This window comes from Bombina bombina, chromosome 3 (assembly GCF_027579735.1).
Source record: "Bombina bombina isolate aBomBom1 chromosome 3, aBomBom1.pri, whole genome shotgun sequence".
Lineage (NCBI taxonomy): Eukaryota > Metazoa > Chordata > Amphibia > Anura > Bombinatoridae > Bombina > Bombina bombina.
Window position 1 is genome coordinate 791016626 of NC_069501.1, and position 27925 is coordinate 791044550.

Below are 27925 nucleotides of genomic sequence, written 5' to 3' on the forward strand. Positions count from 1 at the left end.
CAATTAAAACACAACATAAATATACAGTGTGAAAAATAGCAATTTATTTTCTTATATTTTCAAACATACATATTTTTTATCATACACCGGTGTTATCATTCATACCAGTTTAAAAATCTTTCTAAAACACCTGACTTCAGTCAGTCTATAAAAAGCCAATATAGAAACTCAACAACAATTTCTTAAGTTGAATACAATGATATAAGCACTTCAATATATAGCTTTCTTCGAGATCACAGGGCTTTCGCTTAGATCTAATGGCACACTTCTTTAGTACAATGTCTAAAAAAATACTTTGTTAAAAATATTTTATGTGCTTTAAAAGATGTCAGATCTCAGAAGAGTCTCTTTTCAGTTGCAAATGTTAAATGACATTTTAGGAGGTGGGTTTCTGTAATAATAACCGTCTCAAAATAAAGTCAATCTGTGCAAAACTTTGTTCAAAATTATTACTAGAGGTGTTTCTGATAGTAAAGGGTTTAAGCGGGTATTTACTCCTTTCTCCGCTACCCTCCTACCTTCCGTGACTCTTAGTTGAACACTCCTGTGTTAGTCACGTATCTTCTCCCTCCGCCGTCCAGTTTGCTTTAGATTCCGTCTTTCTCAAGGCTTTCTTGTTGCCACTCCCCTATGGTTCCTCTGTTGAATTTAAACAGAGACCGTCTTCTTTCCCCTTTTTTCCATTTTCATGCCATATTTTTTACCTCTGTTCTCATCATGATATTCCTCTTTATCAAATAAGACACGTATAGGTATTTACCCTTCAAGGACTTATTTTCTCTACATATAGAGAACGACACATTTACATAAAATAAGGGACATTTGCACACAGATACAGGTATACCTCACTTTACAGCGCTTCACTTTACAGCGCTTCGCTAATACAGCGCTTTGTGGAGCTGAAGTTCAACCTCCAAGGATTTTAAAACAGTGCTGTAATCTTCATGAGATTGCAAGAAAAGTGACTGGCACCATTTTATTATGCTTAGTTCACTCTGTTTACAGCATTACAGTGCAATCTGTGTCTCAGTGTTATACTAAGGCAAATTGTACTAAAGTGATTGTCACTATTTTACAGGTACAGTATTTATTGAATACTGTGCTGTGCTAGTGTTAAACTAAACTTAGCTCTATTGTACACCTAATATAAGTTAGTTAAAACATGTTTTTAAGTTTTTAAACACACTGGCAAGTGAAAAGAAAGCTAAAACTGCCTTGTTTCACTTTAAGGCGGTTTTCACTTTACAGCGGGGCTCCGGTCCCTAACCCGCTGTATGAGCGGGGTATACCTGTACATACATATCTCCACTCCTGTCAAAATGCCATTCTTTTTTTATTATATAATGACAATTTTGAAAATGTAGACACTTATGGGGTTAATAATAACTGTTTATATGATACATTCACCCAAAATGAACTATTCAGAATTAATATTCAACTATTTAACTGTTATAGTATTCAGACACACGAAATTCTCTGCTAGCGATCTTAAACACCTACTTGCTACACATTTTTTTGCACAAAATGAATAATCAAAGCATAAAAATTAATGTTAGCTCCAGAAAATCACAACACATAATCGGACAACATGGTTTAATAAACAACTATTTGTTCGGCTGAGAAAGGTGTGTTTACTAACCATGCAATAACAATTAATGAGATATCAGGGAGTTCTTGTTCTCCACCAATCACAGGATGGCAAACTCGGGCAGCATGGTATAGTAAACACACCAGCCGATCAGCTGTGCAAAATACGCCTACTAAACATGCGTCAGCAACCAATCAGACACATGAAATATACCAGAATGGACCTAGATCAATACCTTGGATTGTCTAATTATATATATAAATAAAAAAATTGTTTTTTTAGCACACCTTACAAAAAGTTTAAATCCACATCTGGGAGTGCTGCCAATATGACCCAGTAATTACACAAACAAAAAGGTATAAGCGCACATCCATTTTCAAAAACACAACATATTTTTTGAACTGCTGCAAAAAATTGCCTGCAAATACATCAAGAGACAACTATTCTTTTTTTTTTTAATGGGAGATGTCAGTCTCCCTGGTTATGTTAAATACAAAATTAGTTTTTTTTAGCACACCTTACAAAAAGTTTAAATCCACATCTGGGAGTGCTGCCAATATGACCCAGTAATTACACAAACAAGAAGGTATCAGCGCACAAGGCAGCAAGATATAGAGTCTGGATACCAAGAGATTCTGCCTAGGTAAATTAGGATGTAGTTGGTAAGCTCTAAATCCATTTAATTGATCATGTATAAAGAAATGGCGCAAAAAATGCCAGTGTGGATAGTTAGGTAATTGCAACCTCAGTCTTTTTTTTATAGATAACGATTTATCCAAATTTATTATTGGAAGTTGAATAATATTAAGGCAATATTGCCTAAGGATACTCTAATGGCCAATATATATTAAATGTCTTGAGTAAACAAATTGTGTATACAATTAAAACACAACATAAATATACAGTGTGAAAAATAGCAATTTATTTTCTTATATTTTCAAACATACATATTTTTTATCATACACCGGTGTTATCATTCATACCAGTTTAAAAATCTTTCTAAAACACCTGACTTCAGTCAGTCTATAAAAAGCCAATATAGAAACTCAACAACAATTTCTTAAGTTGAATACAATGATATAAGCACTTCAATATATAGCTTTCTTCGAGATCACAGGGCTTTCGCTTAGATCTAATGGCACACTTCTTTAGTACAATGTCTAAAAAAATACTTTGTTAAAAATATTTTATGTGCTTTAAAAGATGTCAGATCTCAGAAGAGTCTCTTTTCAGTTGCAAATGTTAAATGACATTTTAGGAGGTGGGTTTCTGTAATAATAACCGTCTCAAAATAAAGTCAATCTGTGCAAAACTTTGTTCAAAATTATTACTAGAGGTGTTTCTGATAGTAAAGGGTTTAAGCGGGTATTTACTCCTTTCTCCGCTACCCTCCTACCTTCCGTGACTCTTAGTTGAACACTCCTGTGTTAGTCACGTATCTTCTCCCTCCGCCGTCCAGTTTGCTTTAGATTCCGTCTATCTCAAGGCTTTCTTGTTGCCACTCCCTATGGTTCCTCTGTTGAATTTAAACAGAGACCGTCTTCTTTCCCCTTTTTTCCATTTTCATGCCATATTTTTTACCTCTGTTCTCATCATGATATTCCTCTTTATCAAATAAGACACGTATAGGTATTTACCCTTCAAGGACTTATTTTCTCTACATATAGAGAACGACACATTTACATAAAATAAGGGACATTTGCACACAGATACAGGTATACCTCACTTTACAGCGCTTCACTTTACAGCGCTTCGCTAATACAGCGCTTTGTGGAGCTGAAGTTCAACCTCCAAGGATTTTAAAACAGTGCTGTAATCTTCATGAGATTGCAAGAAAAGTGACTGGCACCATTTTATTATGCTTAGTTCACTCTGTTTACAGCATTACAGTGCAATCTGTGTCTCAGTGTTATACTAAGGCAAATTGTACTAAAGTGATTGTCACTATTTTACAGGTACAGTATTTATTGAATACTGTGCTGTGCTAGTGTTAAACTAAACTTAGCTCTATTGTACACCTAATATAAGTTAGTTAAAACATGTTTTTAAGTTTTTAAACACACTGGCAAGTGAAAAGAAAGCTAAAACTGCCTTGTTTCACTTTAAGGCGGTTTTCACTTTACAGCGGGGCTCCGGTCCCTAACCCGCTGTATGAGCGGGGTATACCTGTACATACATATCTCCACTCCTGTCAAAATGCCATTCTTTTTTTATTATATAATGACAATTTTGAAAATGTAGACACTTATGGGGTTAATAATAACTGTTTATATGATACATTCACCCAAAATGAACTATTCAGAATTAATATTCAACTATTTAACTGTTATAGTATTCAGACACACGAAATTCTCTGCTAGCGATCTTAAACACCTACTTGCTACACATTTTTTTGCACAAAATGAATAATCAAAGCATAAAAATTAATGTTAGCTCCAGAAAATCACAACACATAATCGGACAACATGGTTTAATAAACAACTATTTGTTCGGCTGAGAAAGGTGTGTTTACTAACCATGCAATAACAATTAATGAGATATCAGGGAGTTCTTGTTCTCCACCAATCACAGGATGGCAAACTCGGGCAGCATGGTATAGTAAACACACCAGCCGATCAGCTGTGCAAAATACGCCTACTAAACATGCGTCAGCAACCAATCAGACACATGAAATATACCAGAATGGACCTAGATCAATACCTTGGATTGTCTAATTATATATATAAATAAAAAAATTGTTTTTTTAGCACACCTTACAAAAAGTTTAAATCCACATCTGGGAGTGCTGCCAATATGACCCAGTAATTACACAAACAAAAAGGTATAAGCGCACATCCATTTTCAAAAGCACAACATATTTTTTGAACTGCTGCAAAAAATTGCCTGCAAATACATCAAGAGACAACTATTCTTTTTTTTTTTAATGGGAGATGTCAGTCTCCCTGGTTATGTTAAATACAAAATTAGTTTTTTTTAGCACACCTTACAAAAAGTTTAAATCCACATCTGGGAGTGCTGCCAATATGACCCAGTAATTACACAAACAAGAAGGTATCAGCGCACATCCATTTTCAAAAGCACAACATTTTTTGAACTGCTGCAAAACATTGCCTGCAAATACATCGAGACAACTATTCTTTTTAAATAATATTGGGAACTTAGTCACACAATATGGCCATACGTTTGTGGTCCCGAAATGTCACAGTTTTTTTTGTCACGGATGTCCAAAGTCCAGTGAGTGCTTGTTTTATGAATTCTTTTTTTTTTCTCTTTCTTTCTTTTTCTTTTTTTTTTCTCTCTCTCTCTCTCTCTCTCTCTCTCTCTCTCTCTCTCTCTCTCTCTCTCTCTCTCTCTATATATATATATATATATAAAATGAAACATCTTATGCATTGTTGAAATGTCAAGTTTAATGGTCCTTTATTACCATGTATGGCGGCTGTGTTTCTAAGGGGTTAGACGGGTTTTAGGTTCTCTCATAGTTAGAGGGGGGTCCTTGTGGATGGTTGGTGCTCAGGAGAGATTTCAGTGGGTGATTTATGTGAATGTTTTTTAGGTGGTCCCTTGGGTACTAGAGAATTCCATTGGTAAGCAGAGAAAGAGTGGGGGGGGGGGATTGCTTTGTGGGCCCAGTATGGTTAAGGTTATAATGGCAGTGAGTAGTCTGTAAGGTCTACTAATATACTGAAAAAAATATTTGTACACAAAATAAATAGCACAGCATTCCACAACTGCAGTCAGTACAACCAGCCAGCTGTAAGTCACTAAAAATAAAAACAATGGATTTTAATACAGCCACAAAAAAGTGCATTTTATTTTTTATTTTGAAAGTTTTGAAAGTAGTAGAAATTGCACATCTGTGCAAAGCCTGTAATAAATTTTAAAGTAAAAAAGAAAAAAAAAATACCTATGTCTGTTTAAGGTTATTAGCCATTAGCAGAGCACACTTAAGTTAAGTTAAGGTGCATTGGTGCCTGCTCCTATTTTAAAGTTGAAACCCAAATTTCTTTCTTTCATGATTCAGATAGAAAAAATATAAATTTTATAATATAATATAACTTTACTTTTATTTGTACATTTGCTTCATTCTCTTTGTATCCTTTGTTAAAAAGCATTAATGCATTACAAGGAGCTCGTTTAATACATCAGGTGGGCCAATGACAAGAGGTACATGTGTAGCCTCCAATCAGAAACTTGCTCCCAGTAGTACACTGCTGTTCCTGAGTCTACACAAGCATGCTTTTAAACCAAGGATACCAAGAGAACAAATCAAATTAGCTAACAGGAGCAAATTGGAAAGTTGATTACATTGTATGCTCCATCTTAATCATGAAAGAAAATATTTGATTTTCATGTCACTTAAAGTGAAAGTAAATCCTAGCGTTGTACAAACGCTAGGATTTACTACTGAAACAAATATAAGGGCACTTTCATTCATACTTCATGTAGAAAGCTCCTTTATTTGATTCAATTGGTCGCCGTTCTTAGCTCCTACAGCAGCGCACGGCTAAAAAAAATTTTGGCTAAGAGGTGACGTTTTCATATAGCCGTGTGGTAAATACGGGTCCCATGGGTGCCAAGCCGGATTTACCGCACGGCTATTGGCTAAGAGGTGAAAACGTCACGTCTTTGCAAAAAAATCTTTTAGCCGTGGGTTGATATAGGAGCTAAAAACAGCGATCGATTGAATCAAATAAAGGGGCTTTCTACATGAAGTATATTATACTTCATGAATGAAAGTGCCCTTTATTTCTATCAATAGTAAATCCTAGCGTTTGTACAACGCTAGGATTTACTTTCACTTTAAAGTCCCTTTTAACAAAATAACTAGATGCATTATTTCTGACATGCACTTTTGACCATACAACATGAAAAGGGAGATATAATGCAAAATATAAATAATGTTTACATTTTATATTAAAAGTTCTTAATGAGGGTGAGTCTTATTCACAGATGGGCCAGTTATTAGACATTTCAACATCTGTAATTTCTGCTATTCCTAACACTTGATTGCATTGTACGTTTTTAGTTCTGCAAACAATGTGCTCCCACAGCAATTAATTCAATCTATTTTAAAGTTAATTCACATTTCTTCCTTTATTATAAAGTTGGTTTATACATAAGAATTCAATTTTTTCCTATTACATAATTTTCTACCCACTTGAGGACATCTGTTGGAGTCGTTTACTGCATTTCACTATTATTTACCACTGTGCTGCTGATTTGTTTTATACTTTTGTTCTATGAAGTGCTCTCAGTGATGATGCATAGCAACTTGATTCATATAATTAATGGCTTGCACTTTCCCCATTTCACTCCCCTTCCAACTTATTTTCTTCTTCCTGTTGCTTATTTTTTTCCTTCAGTCTTCCAAGTAAACAAGGAAGCTAATTAGTATCTATCACCTGATATCCTGTCAAATTGTTGTGATTTACTTCAAAATCTAAGTAGTTTGGTGATGTATTAGATTACTGCATTCTAATGTATTAGAATGAACGTTTAGAAAATATTTTGTACTTGCCACTCAATAGAACTAAAGAAACAGTCATAACACAATTTCCACTTTTTTTTTTATTAAAAAGCATCATCACATATAAAACAAAGCAACAACTACATTCTCAATATGAGAACAAAGGAAGGGATTGCACATGAAAATATCAATATTCCCAGAGGAAAATATGCACTTACACTTATGTCAAGGGTTGATATATTAATGCCAAATGTAGTGTTTTAGAACATTTTGTATACAAAACCCTTGAACCAAATGTATTAATTGCTGCAATTAATCAGTAATGTTCGTTTCCTCAGCTGCATTTGCACTTTAATATCAAAAAGTGTACTTTTCAACAGAATGTCTTCATATAGAGACATGCAGTACACTGTAACGCAATAGTCCATTGTTTGCAATATAGGGATTTAAATGCAGTTGGATTTAGCAGTAAGAATTCTAATAAAAATAGTGGATTACAACTACAGAGTTTCAGTTTAACAGACATGAATTACTTAGGGCCTGATGAGAAAAGATGCTCCAGCTTGGAGAGAAATTATAGTGCAGACTTCACAGGGGTGAAACTCACTGAATGCTATAAGAAAAAAGTGCGGAACCTGGAAGTCCCAGAGAGATGAGAGCTGCCTCCCATAAAGCTCTGCAGATGAGATGATCTAAAATTATCCTCCAGCACTGCAAGATCTCTCACAAGATCATAGACACTTCTCTAATGGGCATTACCTGCATTTCTGTATGTGTAGGGACAAGCCCAGTGCAATATAGCACTGCATGACAGTTTTGTTACACTTTGTATTTTATATTACTTTATCACTTCAGATTGGGTTCTTTAAGTTTTATTATATTTAAGCTTTGCACTTTCTATTTTAACGCATTTACATTCTGTATACAGCATTGATTTCACAAATTCTTATTATGCTTTGAAAGTTTTTGTTATTTTACAAATTACATTGCACTTTGTGTTTGCTCTATTGTAAAACAAAACTGACAGCTTCAAAAAGTGAGAGGACAGGGGAGTTCCCTGTGCATGTCTGAGGCTCTCTAACAATTCAGCATTTTACACAAGCAGGTCTCACGGATGTATCGCGCCAGCTGTATACAGATGAAGTTTGCTCAAAATTCACAATACACTTATTTAACTGACAGAAAAGTAATATATTCTTTAGACAAAAGCAAGTTAAAAATTGTATTGAAAACATTTCAGTTTAATTTGTATTTGCTGTACACAGTCAATACACTCTCCCCTGTTAAATTCTCTATCCCAGAAAGCCATATTACTTTCTATGGAAGACATCTTATATCTCTGGGACTTCCAGGTTCAGCCCTTTTTTTCCTATTGAATTTATTAGTTGCACAGAAATGAATTAAAATACAAAATAGAAAGTGTAAAGTTTAAATGTAATAAAATCTAAAAAAGGAGCCAATCTGAAGGCTAAAGTAATAAATACATATCACAATGTGTAAATGTAATAAAACCCTTGTGTCATGAAGTGCTATATTGCACTGGGATTATCTCTTCTTCATAAACAGAAATTCAAGCAATGACCCTTGGAGAAGTATAAAAAAAATCTGCCTTTTTAGAATCTCATAGTGCTGGAGGAGTATTTTTATGAGAGAGGAGAGCTTTAAAGCATCGGGCTCCCAGTTATAAGAGGGTACATAATTATATTCAAAACATATGTACCCTCTGCTACATATTATACACACACTATTCTCTCCAGGCGCTATTTAATGGGCACATCACCTGACTGATTTTACGGAATATCTGGCTAAATTTTAAAGGAACATTAAATACAGTAGAACTGCATAAACAACAAATGCATAATGAAAAATAAAAAAACACAGTCTGAATTTAAATCAACAGTAGATTTTTTTCTGAAAAATGTCAGTTTTATTTTCCTTCCCCTTGCATCATGTGACAGCCATTAGCCAATCACAAAATGCATATATGTATTTATTGTGAATTCTTGCACATGTTCAGTGGGAGCTGGTGCTTCGGTGCCTCAAGTGTGCGTACAAAAAGTTTGTGCAGATTTTGATATTGGAAAGTTGTTTAAAATTACTTGCTCTATCTGAATCTTGAAAGAGTTAGAGTTAGGTCAGAGGGTTTTGATTTCCAATATGAAACCATAGATACTAATGTACATTTTTTTTTTTTTTTTAATTTCTTCGACTATCAGCAAAGAAATAATGAAAGGTAAGGTGAAAAGGAAGATTGGGAGAAAGATTTTTTTTTCCAGCACAGTTATGCTTAAGAAGTATATTAGCCTGAGCGCAGAAACACGTGTAGCGTTTAGGGCTTTTCTCAGCTTGGCCACCCAAGTTTGCTATGGAAGACGGTGACCACAATACTGAACCTAGGAGTCCGGACAACCAGGTCGACATGTCTGGCATTCTAACACTCAGGGAAGGTGAATCATCATCAAGAGACAAACGGCTTTTATGGGTGAGAAGGTTTCAATCCTTAGTGAGATCTTCCAGGATAGGGCAATGATTTCCCTATGGAGTACTTCTGGGCAAGGATTAATTTCTGCATAATTATTACAGCTTAAGGGGGACTGTGTTCAACAATCTTTTTTGCCATTGCATGATCCTTAGTAACCCTGGTTGCCGGTGTACGTAAGTTCAACTCTCCAATTGGATTACAAATTAATGGATGTACTATAAATAAGGCTTGAGAATTTTTTTGTTGCCTTTAACTATTCCTTTTTATCTTTGCATGGAAGTTCCTTTGCACACTAACAGCTTATTGTGCTACCAACACTTTGCTTTAATGCATATTCCAAGCTCATGCATAGGGATCATCCACAGTCCTTATTTTAGGAGATCTCCTTAGGTTTACTTCTAATGTGGCCATTTGTTTTTTTTAAGGTTGAATATTGGGAGATGATGTTTGATATGCTTGATATTTGGAATACATTCTTTGTTTTGTACATTAGTATCTATGGTTTCTTATTGGCAATCAAATTCCTCTGACCTGACTCTGGGTCATTTCCAGTGGGCAATTATTTGTGTACGAGAGAATGCTGGCTAAGGTACACTATCTTCATTCCCTTTTTTCTATTATTTTCAAAGTACCTCTGGGCACCCCTGGTTACTTTATTACATGTTTACATATCCAGGGATCTCTATAGAGATCATGTAGAGTATAGAGCTGGTAAAATATTTTTCTTTTAATATATAAAAAACAGAGGTAAATATATTGGGCAGCCACTTCAGCTTGTGCATCACCACGAGGCAGCCAGGCTATCCCCACTATTCAACTACCATGTTAGCCAGTGTCAAGACAAAAGATAATGGGCGTGTGTTATATAGCATTGATTTAGCCATGTGTTTGCCAGTATACTCCAAACAATTAAACTGTTAAATCACTAGTCTGTGCATGTTTTAGTCAATCAAGAGGTTACATTACAGCTGTCTGTGTCACACAATAATTTGATTATATTTTTTTTTACTTAAATAATTGTTTACATCCATTTTCTTTTTACTTGGTTTATTTAAAAAAAATAACAGATAAAAATAAAATCTGTGCAAGTCTCATATAAAAATAAATTAAACAAACACACCTAATAGGCATTAAACATATAACTATTTACTAATAACCTGTTTGTGTTATTTTAAAACCATCAGGAAAATAAAGTATTGTGTACAAAAATGTAAAATTTGAGTTTTTGGCAATATCCTTTCACTTAAAGTAGCTTAGCTCTCTGTCCACTGTGCAAAAGCATTTTGCTCCATATGCTGAGAAATAACAGGTCAGATTTCACAAGTACCTGTACTAATTAATAAACACATTCTAGAATATTATTTCCACACTGTATGACTCATTCTATCAGTATGAGCATTTTGGTCTTTTAATTATGCTTAAACAATTTTCTTGAACTTGAGCAAACAGAATTTTACCCCCTAAATTTTAGTTACTTGTATACATAACCTTGCTAAATGTCTGATAGCAGATATACATGTAGTTGTAAATCCTTTTGTAAATCTTTCAAGATAGAAAAAGGTAGCCCATAAAAGCTGCATATTCATTAAAGGGACATAATACTCATACGCTAAATCACTTAATAACTGTAAAAAGCTGACAGGGAAATATCACCAGAACACCTCAAAAGGAAAATATTTTACCTCATAGGTTCCTCAGCATCTTATCTTTCAGTTACTGCCCAGCTACAGGTTATTAAAAAAAAAAAAGAAAAAAAAAAAAAAAAAAGAAAATGAACAGCAGCCAATCAGCATCAGCAGTGCTGAGGTTATGAACTCTTTTACTGTGATCTCATGATATTTCAGTTAAAGGGATAGTATACAACAATTTTCATATAACTGCACGTAATAGACACTACTACAAAGAATAATATGCACAGATACTGATATAAAAATCCAGTATAAAACAGTTTAAAAACTTACTTAGAAGCTTCCAGTTTAGCTCTGTTTAAAAGGTTACTGGAACACCCATTGCAAGTGGGAAATATCAGACACTCCCCCTTCCTTTGCATATGAAAAGACCCTTTACACAAACAGAAGCAAGCTGGAGTAGGTAAAAGTCGGTATTCTAAAATTTTGGGGCTTGGTTAGGAGTCACAAAATCAGAGCAATGTTATTTAAAAATAAGCAAAACTATCAATTTAAAAACAAACAAACAAAAAAAAAAAACTGTATGGGCTTTATAAATGGATCATCTACAAAACATTTATGCAAAGAAAAATCTAGTGTATAATGTCCCTTTAACTCTCATGAGATTTCATAGCAAATTTAACAGGGAAATAACATGAGTGTGTATGAGACACGCTACCTTGCAGGTCCCATGACAGGCATACTGATTTGCTGCTTAAAGTACTTTACAATGGGGTGTGGATACTTAGGACATTTTAAGGTAAAATATCTTTCTTTTTTACATAGAGATTTTCACGTGATATTTTCTAGTCAGGTTTTTACAGCTATACTGCATCACTTAAGTGTTAGTTTCAACATTTGGGTATCATGGCCCTTTAAATGGATAACGTGACTGCACAATCAGAAAAAACAAATACATGATCTTTAAAAAAAAGTTTATATCACACAAAACATAGGGGCCCTGAAGCAGAGTGTATTTCAGTTCACATCCAACATGGATCCACTACTTTTTAAACATTAAAAGTTCAGGACCAAAATGCTGCTTTAAACTGCACAGAATAGGCTTGTTCAAAATACTTGACATAGCGGAAGGATGACTTTTAAAATGATGAGTCCTGTCAGGTCTTTCGTGTGTGATTGTTATGAAAAATATCCACCGATGTTTCATAGCAGGGTCTTAAATCAAAGTCACAGTATCCTAGAGAAAATCGACCCTAAGTAGAAAACATATATAATCATTTTACCAGCCACATATACTTTACAAATTTTATGTTGAAATAAATACTTGCATCAACATTCGCTGAGACATGGCACAGCAAATCACAAGCCACCAATAAAGGGTAAAGTGTTATTTATATATTTTCATTCAAACTATTATCCATCAATACCAATGGTTGACAAATGTATATAAAATGTAGAAGCCAGGGAAGGAATTTAAATATAGAAAAATATTAAATAATACCAAAAAATTAAAACCAAGTTTTAGGAGCCAGGGTTCAATATATTTCCAGTCTAAACCTACGGTTGGCCTTTTCTTTTCCCCAATATGGCACCAGGAGACAAATTGTCTAGGTTAGAGCCATTACTATTAACCATATTTTCTATTTGTTAGGGTAATAAATCAAAACAGCTTCTTCAGGTGAATTTGATAAAAGTAAATTTGAAAGTTTTTTTTGTTAACAGCAAACTTGAAAAACTTTTGCAATGTGAAATATAAACAGTCCAATGTACATACCTGAGGCTTCTTAAAATAGTCAAGACCTCTTCCAATTTTAATCATCCAGCCATTGTTAAACCTGTCATCAGAACAGTTTTATAAGTTTTTATGTAGTTTAATCAATGTAATAGAACATGATTTCCAACAGGTTGTAGGTATAGTGAGCTAAATAGATTTCATAAATTAATATCTCTCCAGATAAATATGTAATGAAAATATTTACCTATATAAGTAATTGTAAATATATAATTATTAAAAAAAATCCTTACCTAATTTCTCTATCGTGGATTGAAGGGGAGAATGTGACTTCTAGAGTAACACCATAATCATGAAGTGAAGTTTTAATTTCTTGTAGGCCACTTATCTGAACCTCCTTTCCATTCTCCTGTTACAAGTATAAAAACTATATAGTAAATATGTATTGTGAATTGTATATATTGCCGTTTTATGGGTTTCTTTTAATTCTCTGGAAATAATATATTTTTTATCTGATAAAGATTTAAAACAAGAAAGAAGGGCAGCACTCTACAATCTGCACATACATGCTGTTAAAGGGTGTACACTAATACACCCCCCTCCAACTATAGGCGCCACCATTTTAGAACCTTGGTTACACTGCAGGTATCTGAAGGATAGTTGCTGCACATGTGCAAACACATCAGCATTAGAATGATGTGAAACGTAAACATGATGGCACCTATAATTAGAAGGGGGGGGGGCATAACCAATACTATGCTTCTAATATATAAAATACTTATATTACGCTCAGAAACGTATGCCTCACCTACTGTTCCTTATCAGCAACATAGAAAAGGAACAATGGGCTCATATATAGTCTCATCAAAGATTATGCCAACATGTATTCACCAAACATTATTAAATGATAAAAAAAAAAACATTGGCATTATTATTGACAGGGGTAATACTCCAATATGTTAAATGTAATAAAGGGTACCAACTACAACAGGTCTGGAGAGTGCTTCCCTTGTGTGATGATTGTATGAAGTTTTGGATTGCACCCTAGGCAGGAGAGGGGAGAGAGAGAAAAAGAGAAAGAAAAAGAGAGAGACAGAGAGATGATAGAGAGAGAGAGAGAGAGAGAGAGAGAGAGAGAGATTGAGATCGAGAGATGAGATATAGATCGAGAGAGAGAGAGATGAGATATAGATCGAGAGAGAGATGAGATATAGATCGAGAGAGAGAGAGATGAGATATAGATCGAGAGAGAGACAGAAATATATATATATATATATATATATATATATATATATATATATATATATATATATATATATACATACACATACAAGAACAAGAGGTCAAGTCAAGAAGCTCAAAAGCAATGTGAGTTTTATTTACAGTTTGTGAGTAAAAGCTCCGTATAACTTAGGCAAAGTAAATGGCTATGAATAGAGGCAGTGAGGAGGGCTGGGGTGGGCGTCTGACGCGTTTCAGCTCCTGTGGAACCTTAATCATAGACAGAATAGATATAGAGAGAGAGACAGAGAGATGATATATATATATAGAGAGAGACAGAGAGATGATAGAGAGATAGAGACGAGAGACAGAGATATGAGATATGATAGAGATATGATAGAGATATGATAGAGATATATATATATATAGATATACACACACACACACACACACACACACACCATGCAGTCTTGTGGGACAGGAAGCCAAAATAGGCTTGTCCTGGGAAAATGGACAGCTGGCAAGTATTTATTTGTAGAAAATAAACCTTTACAAATCATTTACAGCCAGCAGTAACATCCCTTACCTCATCTCTAGAGGTCAGCAAGTTGATTTTCTTTACCTTTGAAGGCCCTTTAATAAGCATTTCACAGAATCGAAGAAAATTATACAACTAAAAAACAAAACAAAAACAAGACCTAAGCTTGTGTGTATCAAATATGATAAAAAAACACAACACATTTTTATGCAAGTCACCCTAATATACTCACCTGATGCACATAACGGATATAAGGATCCTCCACCCACACTTCAGTGAGCATCTCATTTACATATGGTTTAAAGAGGTTTTCATAGCTATATCCTGTAGAATTATCTACAATTTTGATTTGCTTGTGATATTTTCCCTCTGAAAAGAAAAAAGTTGAAAATATAAAATTAATGGAATAATGACAGTATTTAAACAGTTCAATAGGATTGTGTTCTGGGTCTAAAAAGGATGGTAAACAATATGTAATAGAAATTGTTTGGCGCCTCAAAATAAAGGCAAGTGGCTGATGGAGTCTGGCTATAGGAAAAACAAATGCAGCAAACTAGTTTATTTTATAAATGGTTATACTTGGCTAATGTTCTGCTACAGAAAGACAACAAAATTGAAGGGAAAAACAAAACAAAAAACTCCTGGTAGTTACAAGATTTTCCAGCAGTCTTGCATTAAATAAACATATTAAGCGAGTTTCAATATATCAACACCTTGTTTGCTGCAGTTTTTCAATTGTCAAACTCCCCCACAACTTGCCTTATTTGTAGGAGCTAATCTGGACTTGTTACTGGAGAACATACAGCTAGCTACTGTCATTTTGTTAGCAAATAATACTTTTGAGGCTCCTTATTTGATCTCCTCCTTCTGAGGTCAGTTGGGTAAACTTCATTTTCTGAGTTAAAGAGACAATGAACCCAAATTTTTTCTTTCATGATTCAGATAGAGCATGCAGTTTTAATCAACTTTCTAATATACTCCTATTATCAAATTTTCTTCATTCTCTTGATATCTTTATTTAAAAAGCAAGAATGTAAGTTTAGATGCCGGCCCATTTTTGGTGAACAACCTGGGTTGTTCTTGCCGATTCGTGGCTAAATTCACCCACCAATAAACAAGTGCTGTCCAGGGTTCTTAACCAAAAATTGCCGGGCTCTTTGGTTTAGATGCCTTTTTTTTTCAAAAAAGATAGCAAGAGAACAAAGAAAAATTGATAATAGGAGTAAATTAGAAAGTTGCTTAAAAATGCATGCTCTATCTGAATCACGAAAGAAAAAAATTTGGGTTCAGTGTCCCTTTAACTTACATGAAACAGGGCAAATTAAATTACTTTAAGTATATTGCAGAGTTGTTTTACTATGTATCACAATCTTAAAGGACCAGTCAACAATACAAGGCACCATTACAAATCAATTCTGCCTAAAAAAATAATTATGTTGAGCTGTACCTTTTTAATTAACAGCAAGCAGAATCCATAAACAATTGTTTTAAACTTTTTGCTGCTTTCCCTGTCCTCCATGGTCACATGGATGTGGTTCACAAATGGAAAATGCATATACGTATATGCATTTTCCTTTCAATGTGAATCCGGAAGTGGCAAAAACCGGAAGTGCCGAAACCGGAAGTGGTGTGACGTCATGCATAACCTGCACATCGGGACCGTGCTTCTTTGGTGAAGCAGTGCACAAAAAAGCTTGTGCACTGTCCACACTGTAATTTGGTGCTGCTCTAGATCCTATTACTCTTAGATGTGGAATAGAAATAACTAATTTAATCAAGGCAATTAATAAAAACAAACAAAAAAAAAAAAAAACTAAAATGATAGCAATTAATAATAATGCAAAGTAACTGCACATCCTTTGTTGAAGAGCAGTAAGGCACTGAGAGAGAGCTGCTGCTTGGTGGCTGATAAAGATTGGATTTCAGTAGTAGGTCATTACTGCTCTTCAACAAAGGACACTTTCAAGTATTGTCAATTTTGCCTTATTCTATTTGGTTCCTTTGTTGAAGAGCAGTAAGGCACTGGGAGAGAGCTGCTGTTTGGTCGCTGATGAAGATTGGATTTTAGTAGTAGGGCATTACTGCTCTACAACAAAGGACACTTACAAAGGACACTCCTGCTCTAAAAGTTCTTCAGCAGAGCTGCTCCCTTTCATGCTGTGCCTGCTTGTAAATTATAAAGACAATAGTGCACACCCGAGGGGGTGGTCACGTGCACGTGCGAGGCGGCATGTGCACATGCAGGGGGGGTCACGTGCATATGCACACACAATGGGTAAAAAAAAATGCAAATAGGCTAATCTTGGATTGGAAGACAAAACTTGTCATTCACAGTGAGCCCATCCTCCTCTAGGCGTGGGAGGTGGTAAAGCCGCAGAACAATTGGTAAAACAGACAGGAGAAAAACAAAATTTATGCTTACCTGATAAATGTATTTCTCTTGTGGTGTATCCAGTCCACAGATTCATCCATTACTTGTGGGATATTCTCCTTCCCAACAGGAAGTTGCAAAAGGATCACCCACAGCAGAGCTGTCTATATAGCTCCTCCCCTAACTGCCACCTCCCAGTCATTCGACCGAAGACAAGCAAGAGAAAGGAGAAACTATAGGGTGCAGTGGTGACTGTAGTTTAAAAATAAAAAACACCTGCCTTAAAATGACAGGGCGGGCCGTGGACTGGATACACCACAAGAGAAATAAATTTATCAGGTAAGCATAATTTTTTTTTTTCTTTTGTAAGGTGTATCCAGTCCACGGATTCATCCATTACTTGTGGGATACCAATACCAAAGCTATAGGACACGGATGAAGGGAGGGACAAGGCAGGCGCTTAAACGGAAGTCACCACTGCCTGCAAGACCTTTCTCCCAAAAATAGCCTCCGAAGAAGCAAAAGTATCAAATTTGTAGAATTTAGAAAAAGTATGAAGCGAAGACCAAGTTGCCGCCTTACAAATCTGTTAAACAGAAGCCTCATTTTTAAAGGCCCATGTGGAAGCCACCGCTCTAGTGGAATGAGCTGTAATTCTTACAGGAGGCTGCTGTCCAGCAGTCTCATAAGCCAAGCGGATTATACTTCTTAACCAAAAAGATAGAGAAGTTGCTGAAGCCTTTTGGCATTTCCTCTGTCCAGAGTAGACAAACAATGCAGATGTTTGACGAAAATCTTTAGTAGCTTTTAAATAAAACTTTAAAGCACGAACCACGTCAAGATTGTGTAATAGACATTCCTTCTTTGAAGAAGGATTAGGACACAGTGACGGAACAACAATCTCTTGATTGATATTCTTATTGGATACCACCTTAGGAAGAAACCCAGGTTTGGTACGCAAAACTACCTTATCTGCATGGAAGATCAGATAAGGGGAATCACACTGCAAGGCAGATAACTCTGAAACTCTTCGAGCCGAAGAGATAGCTACCAAGAACAGAACTTTCCAAGATAAAAGCTTGATATCTATGGAATGCAGAGGTTCAAACAGAACCCCTTGAAAAACTTTAAGAACTAAATTTAAACTCTATGGCGGAGCAACAGGTTTAAACACAGGCTCGATTCTAACTAAAGCCTGACAAAACGCCTGAACGTCTGGAACATCCGCCAGACGCTTGTGCAAAAGGACAGAGCAGAAATCTGTCCCTTTAAGGAACTAGCCGACAATTCCTTCTCCAATCCTTCTTGGAGAAAAGACAATATCCTGGGAATCCTGACTTTACTCCATGAGTAACCCTTGGATTCACACCAATGAAGATATTTACACCATATCTTATGATAGATTTTCCTGGTGACAGGCTTTCAAGTCTGAATTAAGGTATCAATGACCGACTCGGAAAAAACAAGTTTTGACAAAATCAAGCGTTCAATCTCCAAGCAGTCAGAAATTAGATTTGGATGTTTGAAGGGACCTTGAAGTAGAAGGTCCTGCCTCAGCGGCAGAGTCCAAGGTGGAAAGAATGACATGTCCACCAGATCTGCGTACCAAGTCCTGCGTGGCCACGCAGGAGCTATCAAAATCACTGAAGCACTCTCCTGCTTGATCTTGGCAATCAGACGAGGGAGCAGAGGAAACGGTGGAAACACATAAGCCAGGTTGAAAGACCAAGGCGCTGCTAGAGCATCTATCAGCGCTGCCTTGGGATTCCTGGACCTGAACCCGTAACAAGGAAGCTTGGCGTTCTGACGAGACGCCATGAGATCCAGTTCTGGTTTGCCCCAAAGTTGAATCAACTGTGCAAACACCTCCGGATGGAGTTCGCACTCCCCCGGATGAAAAGTCTGTCGACTTAGAAAATCCGCCTCCCAGTTCTCTACTCCTGGGATATGGATAGCTGATAGATGGCAAGAGTGAACCTCTGCCCATAGAATTATTTTTGAAACCTCCAACATTGCTAGGGAACTCCTTGTTCCCCCTTGATGGTTGATGTAAGCTACAGTCGTGATGTTGTCCGACTGAAATCTGATGAACCTGACCGCAGCTAGCTGAGGCCAAGCCTGAAGAGCATTGAATATCGCTCTTAGTGCCAGAATGGTTACAGGAAGGAGTGTCTCCTCCTGAGTCCACAAGCCCTGAGCCTTCAGGGAGTTCCAGACTGCACCCCAGCCCAGAAGGCTGGCATCTGTCGTTACTATTGTCCAATCTGGCCTGCGGAAGGTCATACCCTTCGACAGATGGATCCGAGATAACCACCAGAGAAGAGAATCCCTGGTCTCTTGATCAAGATTTAGTAGAGGGGACAAATCTGTGTAATCTCGATTCTACTGACTGAGCATGCAGAGTTGCAGCAGTCTGAGATGTAGGTGGGCAAACGGCACTATGTCCATTGCCGCTACCATTAAGCCATACACTGAGCCACTGAAGGGCGAGAAGTAGAATAAAGAACACGGCAGGAATTTAGAAGTTTTGACAACCTGGCCTCTGTCAGGTAAATCTTATTTTCTACAGAATCTATCAGAGTTCCTAGGAAGGAAACTCTTGTGAGAGGGGATAGAGAACTTTTTTCTTCGTTCACTTTCCACCCATGCGACCTCAGAAATGCCAGAACAATGTCCGTGTGAGACCTGGTAACTTGAAAAGTCGACGCCTGTATCAGAATGTCGTCTGAGTAAGGGGCTACTGCTATAGCCAGCGGCCCGCTAGAAGGGACCCTAGAACCTTTGTAAAGATTCTTGGTGCCGTGGGCAACCCGAAGGGAAGAGCCACAAACTGGTAGTGCCTGTATTGACCCTCCTGGATCATAGGAAGGATGGTTCGAATAGTCTCCATCTTGAAGGATGGGACTCTGAGAAATTTGTTTAATATCTTGAGATCTAAGATTGGTCTGAATGTTCCCTCTTCCTTGGGAACAACAAACAGATTTGAATAAAATCCCTGTCCCTGTTCCTCCTGCGGAACTGGGTGGATCACTCCCATAACTAGGAGGTCTTGAACACAATGTAAGAATGCTTCTCTCTTTATCTGGTTTGCAGATAAAAGTGAGAGATGAAATAGGATCTGTCCTTTGAAGGGAATGTTGAGAAGTTTAGACTTTGAAGTCACGTCAGCTGACCAGGATTTAAGCCATAGCGCTCTACGCGCCTGAATAGCAAAACCTGAATTTTTAGCTGTTAGCTTGGTTAAATGAAAAACGGCGTCAGAAACAAATGAATTGGCTAGCTTATGGGCCCTAAGCTTGTCAATAATATCTTCCAACAGGGTTTCAACCTGTACAGCCTCATCTAGGGACTCAAACCAGAAAGCCGCGGCAGCAGTGACTGGGGCAATGCATGCAAGAGGCTGGAGAATAAAACCTTGTTGAATAAAAATTTTCTTAAGGTAACCCTCTAATTTTTTATCCATTGGATCTAGAAAAGCACAACTGTCCTCGACAGGGATAGTGGTACGCTTAGCTAGAGTAGAAACTGCTCCCTCCACCTTAGGGACAGTCTGCCATAAGTCCCGTGTAGCGGCGTCTATAGGAAACATCTTTTTAAAAACAGGAGGGGGAGAGAACGGTACACCTGGTCTATCCCATTCCTTAGTAATAATTTCAGAAAACCTTTTAGGGATTGGAAAAACATCAGTGTAAGTTGGTACTGCATAGTATTTATCCAATCTACATAATTTCTCTGGGACTACAATAGTGTCACAGTCATCCAGAGTTGCTAAAACCTCCCTGAGCAATACGTGGAGGTGTTCAAGCTTAAATTTAAATGTAGACATATCAGAATCAGATTGAAGTATCTTCCCTGAATCAGAAAAATCACCCACAGATTGAAGCTCCCCTGCTTCAGCTTCATTATATTGTTAGGGTGTATCAGAGATAGCTACTAAAGCGTCAGAGAGCTCTGTATTTATTCTAGTCCCAGAGCTGTCTCGCTTTCCTTGCAATCCTGGCAGTTTAGATAATACCTCTGTAAGGGTATGATTCATAACTGCCGCCATGTCTTGCAAGGTACACGCAATGGGCGCGCTAGATGTACTTGGCGTCCCCTGAGCGGGATTTATAGGATCTGACACGTGGGGAGAGTTAGACGGCATAACTTCCTCCTTGTAAATTTCTTCTGGTGATACATTTTTTAAAGCCAGAATATGGTCTTTGTAATCTATAGTAAAATCAGTGCATTTGGTACACATTCTAAGAGGGGGTTCCACAATGGCTTCTAAACATAATGAACAATGAGTTTCCTCTATGTCAGACATGTTTAAACAGACTAGTAATGAGACCAGCAAGTTTGGAAAACACTTTAATAACTGTGGACAAGCAAAAAATAAAAACGGTACTGTGCCTTTAAGAGAAAAAAAACAATCACAGAAACTGCTAAAACAGTGAAAAAAGCAGTAAATCTTACGAAATTTTTACAGTGTGTATAATAGGCTGAAAGAGCATTGCACCCACTTGCAAATGGATGATTAACCCCTTAGTTTCAAAACCGGATCAAAAAAACGATATAAACGTTTTTAAACAGTCACAACAAACTGCCACAGCTCTACTGTGGCCCTACCTGCCCATACAACGACTTTGGAAGGCACAAAAAAACCCTTAGAGAGGTCCTATATGTTCAGGGGACTCCTTCAGGGAAGCTGGATGTCTCAAGCTGCAAAAACTAATGGAAAATAGGCCCCTCCCAACCTGTACTCACAGTGAGAGGGCCTTAAAAAACTATCCCTAGGCAAAATCTAGTCAGCCATGTGGAAAAACTGGGCCCCAGAATAAAGTTTTATCACCAATATGAAATAAACGTTTATACACCTCAAGCAAACGTTATATCTATTCAGTAATGTGAGTAAATAATAAAATATTACCCTTTACAGCAAGCATGATACCAGTGGTTATTAAATCACTGTAATCAGTCTTACCTTAAATAAATCCGGTATTGTCAGTATTTTCTAGCTTATCATTTCTCTAGAAAAATTTAAAACTGCACATACCTCAGAGCAGGAGACCCTGCACGCTATTCCCCCAGCTGAAGTTACCCATCTCTTGAGTTATGTGTGAGAACAGCAATGGATCTTAGTTACAACCTGCTAAGATCATCAAAGACCACAGGCAGACTCTTCTGCCTGAGGCTAAAATAGTACAAATCCGGTACCATTTGAAAGTAACAAACTTTGATTGAAGATAAACTACATTAATGCACCACATCTCTCTAGCTGCTTCCCTTGTCGAGAGCTGCAAGAGAATGACTGGGAGGTGGCAGTTAGGGGAGGAGCTATATAGACAGCTCTGCTGTGGGTGATCCTCTTGAAGCTTCCTGTTGGGAAGGAGAATATCCCACAAGTAATGGATGAATCCGTGGAATGGATTCACCTTACAAGAGAAAGTACGTTTTATAATAATTTTACTATCTAAGTTTTTATTTTGAATGCTCATATACATTATAAACTTAATCATCTATGTGGCTGTATATTTATTTTGGTTTTGTGCCGTGTTGACTGGTCCTTTAAGGTGTTTCATGTCCTTTTAAAAAGGGACAGTTTACCCTAAATTGAGTTAATAGAACTCTTTAAAAAAAAAAAAAAAAAACACTATAAAAAAAAAAAACTACACACAGAGAGGGGATTCAGCACTCTTTTAATCAAAAACAGATGCATTATGTGTGAAACGTATACATTACATCTATAAGCAAACATACATTCTGCTGGCCAGCAAGAAACAGCCTCCATATAAGATATATATCATATCTACTGAAGATTACAACTAAAGCATGCAAAAAATTACACCTATAGACTGCAGCAATAAAGAATAAGTGTGAGCTAGAGGGCATAAGCAGTATATACATAACACCCACATACAATATGCATATGCAGAGAAGTTCCAAAAAGTTAGACAGACAAACAGTCCGCAACCTTGCAGCCTCCAGAACTGGTTACAAATATACTGGCTTGTAGATACAAGGCGTCAATATGCAAAACATAATGTAGTGTAATAGAGCTGCTTTTGAGTGTGCAGCACACAGACTCCAGACAACACTTTGATCGGCAAGGTTTTTAGGGTTATAGAAAAAGTGGTGATAACATAGCCAGCAGAAGACATTACACTCCCATTGGGAGGTGGGAAAGATAAACCTGTAGACTAATCTCTTCGGAGCAGAGATTTGTTTAGTCTTATGTTTTTGTACCTTATCACAAATCCTTGTCATTGTCTATTTATATACCTAGTGCTAAAGAATTTTGCAGCCCTAAACAAATAATAATAATAAAAAATAATAACATGTAATTTTTCAATTGTTCTCTCTAAGTACTGATCTTTGGTATACAGAGATAATATAGAAGCATACATTTAGAAAAGCTATAAAATATGGCATACAGAGTATTTTATAGTTAGTAAGTCTAACAAATAAACATATGCAAAAAAGGTAAACCCTTAACGGTAGATTAAAGCAACTCTACAAGGTGTGGTTTCCCAAAACCCACACTAGAAATAGTAAGTATACACAATTAGAGTGCGCTAGACAGCTCTACCTATATTCTAATAACACTATATTGGATATCAAAGGGAGTATAGTATAAATAATGTTCTATTTCAAACAATACAAAAAATAAAAACTAAAAATAAATTAAATTTATCTAAACACTATTACATTTTATTACACAAATAAAAACACATATATAAGGTGCACCTTATTTCATATACACTATAGTCAAATATTTAAAAAATCTTATAAATTGATAAAAGCTCTCAAGATCCAAAGATATCTCTCCAATACTTCTTACTCAGTATTTAGTTGTATTGGCTTTGTTGCAAAAGTTTATACTGAGAAACTTATGTATCAAAATTGATTGTCAGTAAAATGTCCTCAGTTTCAATGTATCGTTTATACTAATAGATAACTCTTCAGTGAAAACAACACCATAGGACAGAGCTTTCCAAACTTTTCATGTTGGCGACACACTTTTTAGACCTACATCATTTTGCGACACAGTAATTCAGTTGTACTAGCAAACAGGAGGTTAAACTAACTTGTTTTAAGAGATACGGACACATACATAAATGATATAATAACAGTATGTAATTATGTGCAAGAATTTAAAAAAAATGTTTAATAACACGAATAGCTACTTAATATTTTAATGGGATGTATGAGATTGATGGGATGAACACAATTTCTAAATATTTGGTGGAATATTAGATAAAGACACTTGCATTTCATCATCAAGCATTTTTAAGCTTCCCCTTCCTATCCATATATCAAGAGCAAGTGCAGCAATGCACTACTGGGAGCTAGCTGCGAAAAAATAAACACTTTGACTTCTGACTTTAGCCCAGCGTTTAAGCTGCTGCCCTCAGAGCTCTGCGAGTCCGACTGACTACTGCCCGTGCTGCAAACACACTGCTGTCCCCACTCACTAACTACATGTGCAGTCACGAGCCGATTGAGGAGACTACACGTGCAGTCAGGAGCCAATGTGCCGCCAATGGGAATAGTTTCAGTTCCCACTGAGCTGCGCCAATAGGTTAAGATGATCTGTGACCCACTAGGTATCAATCACGTGTCAACCACATGATATGCGTAGTAGGCAGGCGGAAAGTCAGAAACCAAAAAAAATTGTTGAAAAAAATAAAATTTAAAAAAATTTGTGCTAAAGCAGGGACACACCTACACACTGCTGCCGACACACTAGTGTGTCTCGACACACAGTTTGGAAAGCACTGCCATAGGAAATAAACTTTTAAAGTTGTCAGTTTCTTACTGTGGGGTACCCCTTTTGATGGCAATTACTGTTATGTTCAGGGTCAAGTAGTTGTTAGCGATATATCCTCTATTAGCATATATATGTGAAAAAGTTTTTTGGTCTTTTAATCCCAAATGGAAAGTTTTAACATCACTCACCAGAATCCGAAAGGCTTACGATAGTGTTACCTTTCCCCGGATCAGCTTTCTCCTTGCGGCGGTGTATGGCGTTTCAGGGTTGGCCGTTACTTTAGCCTTGACGTGTATACCCTCATGTGACCTCTTAGCCGCACCAATAGCCTTACCAGGTTGCCGGTGTTAGTGATTTCAAAAACCTTCGTATAGTTCTTTTTCCACAGTGCTACCAGGAGCACAAAATATTTGTTATTAAGGTGTCCGCTTGTTCTTACTGTAGAATTCCGTCTCCCACATAAGATGCTGTACACAGAAGTGAGCAGGAGAAAATTCCGTTACCGAAGCTGGCCAGCCCAACGGATCTTATCCAATACCATCTACACGTTTCAGCAGAAGTGCCTTTGTCAAGATAAACTGCATCCTGTCAGGGAGTCTTTTATGCCGGAATTCTTAAAGGGAAAGTTATTTCACTCTCTTAAAGGGACCACTCATTTCTTTTGGTTTAAGTTTCTTACTTGTGTTTATCCTCGGTGGTTATAATGAATACATCTTAATAATGGGGTATCGGTTATAATATATATATATATATATATACAAATATGTAAAATGACTAAAAAAGTTCTATCATAAAATAAAAGTATATTATTTCATGCATGTTGATATTTGCAGTTTTCATGAGTGCTATAGTAAGATTATTTAATACAATTTAAAATACTAAATGAAGAGATTTCTAAAATACAACCATGAATTTTCAATAAAAAAATGTATGTAAAAAATATAAATATATATAAATATAGGTATCATTAAAAGTTATCCATAGATTCTAAATTAATAAGTAGTAGAGTTAAAGATAATTTTAATGTTTTAACTCATAATTTAAATAAATCAGAATTTTATAAACATTTTACGTCTGTATACCAACTATTTTATAGCCTCCAATTTATTCAATTAGTTAATATTTTCTTTCATTAATTATCCTTGACATTCTATTGGTTCTACAAAAAACATTGAGGACAGAATATTGGAAATTTCCACACCAGGGAATTCTCACAATATGAGATTCCCATTATAATAAATAACTACGATAAAACATTATAAAATATCTTTAATTAAATACATATAGTCTAGATAAATCTAAAAAAAGGATCATAAAAAAGAAGGTTCATAAAAGGACTGTAATTTATAAAAAAAGATTGAGATCTAGCTCTGCATTGAGGCCTAAGGGGGTCAGGGTTTTAAAATTAAAAATTAATTCAGCTTCTGTTCTTAAGAGTTTTTTTATTTATATCTCCCCCATGCCAGTCTGGTTTAATTTTCTTCAAACCCCAGTATTTTAAACCTTTTGGGTTTTGGTTGTGTTTTTCTTTAAAATGTTTAGAGAGCAGATGTTTCTCATATCCATGCTCAATATTTAGGATGTGCTTTCTAATTCTGTCCCTCAACATGCTTGAGGTTTCCCCCAAGTACTGCTTATGACAAGGACATTCAATTAAATATTCTACATTTTTGTCGGAACATTTTATTATATCTCTGATTTTAAAATCTTTTTGAGTAACAGTTGATTTTACACTTGTTTATTTTGTTACTGTATTTACATGCTTTACAAGATAAGCATGGAAAAAATCCTTCTATTTTCTGTCCTTTTAAGTCTACATCTGAGGGGTTCATTTTAGGGGGTTTGAAAGTGCTGGGTGCCAGAATATTTTTCAAGTTTCTTGTTTTTTTCAAACACTATTTTTGGTTTATCTGTTAAGATCTCACCAATATAGGGGTCTCTTTGAAGTAAGTGCCAGTGCTTGTTTAAAACTCCTCTTAATTTACTGTGATTAATATTGTAATCTGTAATAAATGGTATATTTAAAAATTCCTCATTCTGATCTTTCTTCCTTTTATGCTGTAATAATTAATGTTGTGTTTTTATTTTAGCTTCTATTTTGGCTTCATTTATAAGTTTCTCTTTATAGCCTCTCTTTTTAAATTTATTTTCCAAATATATAGCTTGTTTTTCAAAGTCCTCTTGTCTGGTACAATTTTTCTTAATTCGTAAGAATTGATTTTTTGGAATATTTTCCAGCCATTTCTTGTAGTGGCAGCTAGTGTTATGAATATAACCATTTGAATCTACCTTTTTAAAATGAGTTTTTGTTATGATCTCGTTATTTTGTATTTCTATATCTATATCTAAAAAGCTAATTTCATTGGTACTAATTTCATAAGTAAAATTAATATCAAAATCATATCTAAAATTTCTCTATCACCCTTCCAAATTAAGATAATATCATCTATGAAACGACGATAGAGCACCAAGTTCGCCTCCCAATGGGATCCATGTATTAATTTCTCTTCCAGGTATCCCATAAAAAGATTTGCATAACTGGGGGCGAACTTGGTGCCCATCGCCGTTCCCTTTATTTGTAAATAAAATTGATTATTAAAATTGAAATAGTTATTATTTAAAATAAAAGAAATACTATCCAGTAAAAATTGTATTTGTTCCAGGGGCATATCACTTTTTTTATTTAGAAAGTATTCTACTGCCTGAAGGCCTAAATGGTGTCTAATATTAGTGTATAACGAGCACACATCACAAGTTAAAAGGATAAAATCTTTCTCCCACTTTATATTTTTTTAAATTTTTAATAGCTCAGTAGAGTCTTTTAAATAAGATGGGAGACAAGTTACATAGTCTTGAAGATAATTATCCACGTATTCTGATAAATTTGATGAAATAGATTCAATCCCAGAAATTATAGGCCTTCCAGGGGTATTTTTAAGGGATTTGTGGATTTTGGGAAGGTAATAAAAAATAGGAATTCTAGGATATTCTATATTTAAAAAGCCATATTCCTTTCCATTTATAATTCCTATGCTGTGTGCTTTATCTAATAATTTTATCAATTCTTTATTTAATTTCGAAGTTGGGTTAATTTTAATTTTCTTATATGTTTCAACATCATCTAATAACCTATTAGCCTCTTTTA

General features: G+C 35.8%; 1 protein-coding gene across 1 annotated transcript in view; it reads right to left on the minus strand.

Annotated features, from left to right (window-relative positions):
- Nucleotides 1–7141: 7141 nt before the first annotated feature.
- MITD1 (microtubule interacting and trafficking domain containing 1) overlaps nt 7142–27925 on the minus strand; it is a 41393-nt gene continuing 20609 nt past the window's right edge. The window contains exons 3-7 of the mRNA XM_053707691.1: nt 14892–15028; nt 14708–14794; nt 13194–13309; nt 12943–13003; nt 7142–12421 (exon numbers count right to left, since the gene is read on the minus strand). Coding sequence (XP_053563666.1) covers nt 12326–12421; nt 12943–13003; nt 13194–13309; nt 14708–14794; nt 14892–15028 — 497 coding nt within the window. The 3' untranslated portion in view covers nt 7142–12325. The remainder of the gene's footprint in view (nt 12422–12942; nt 13004–13193; nt 13310–14707; nt 14795–14891; nt 15029–27925) is intronic.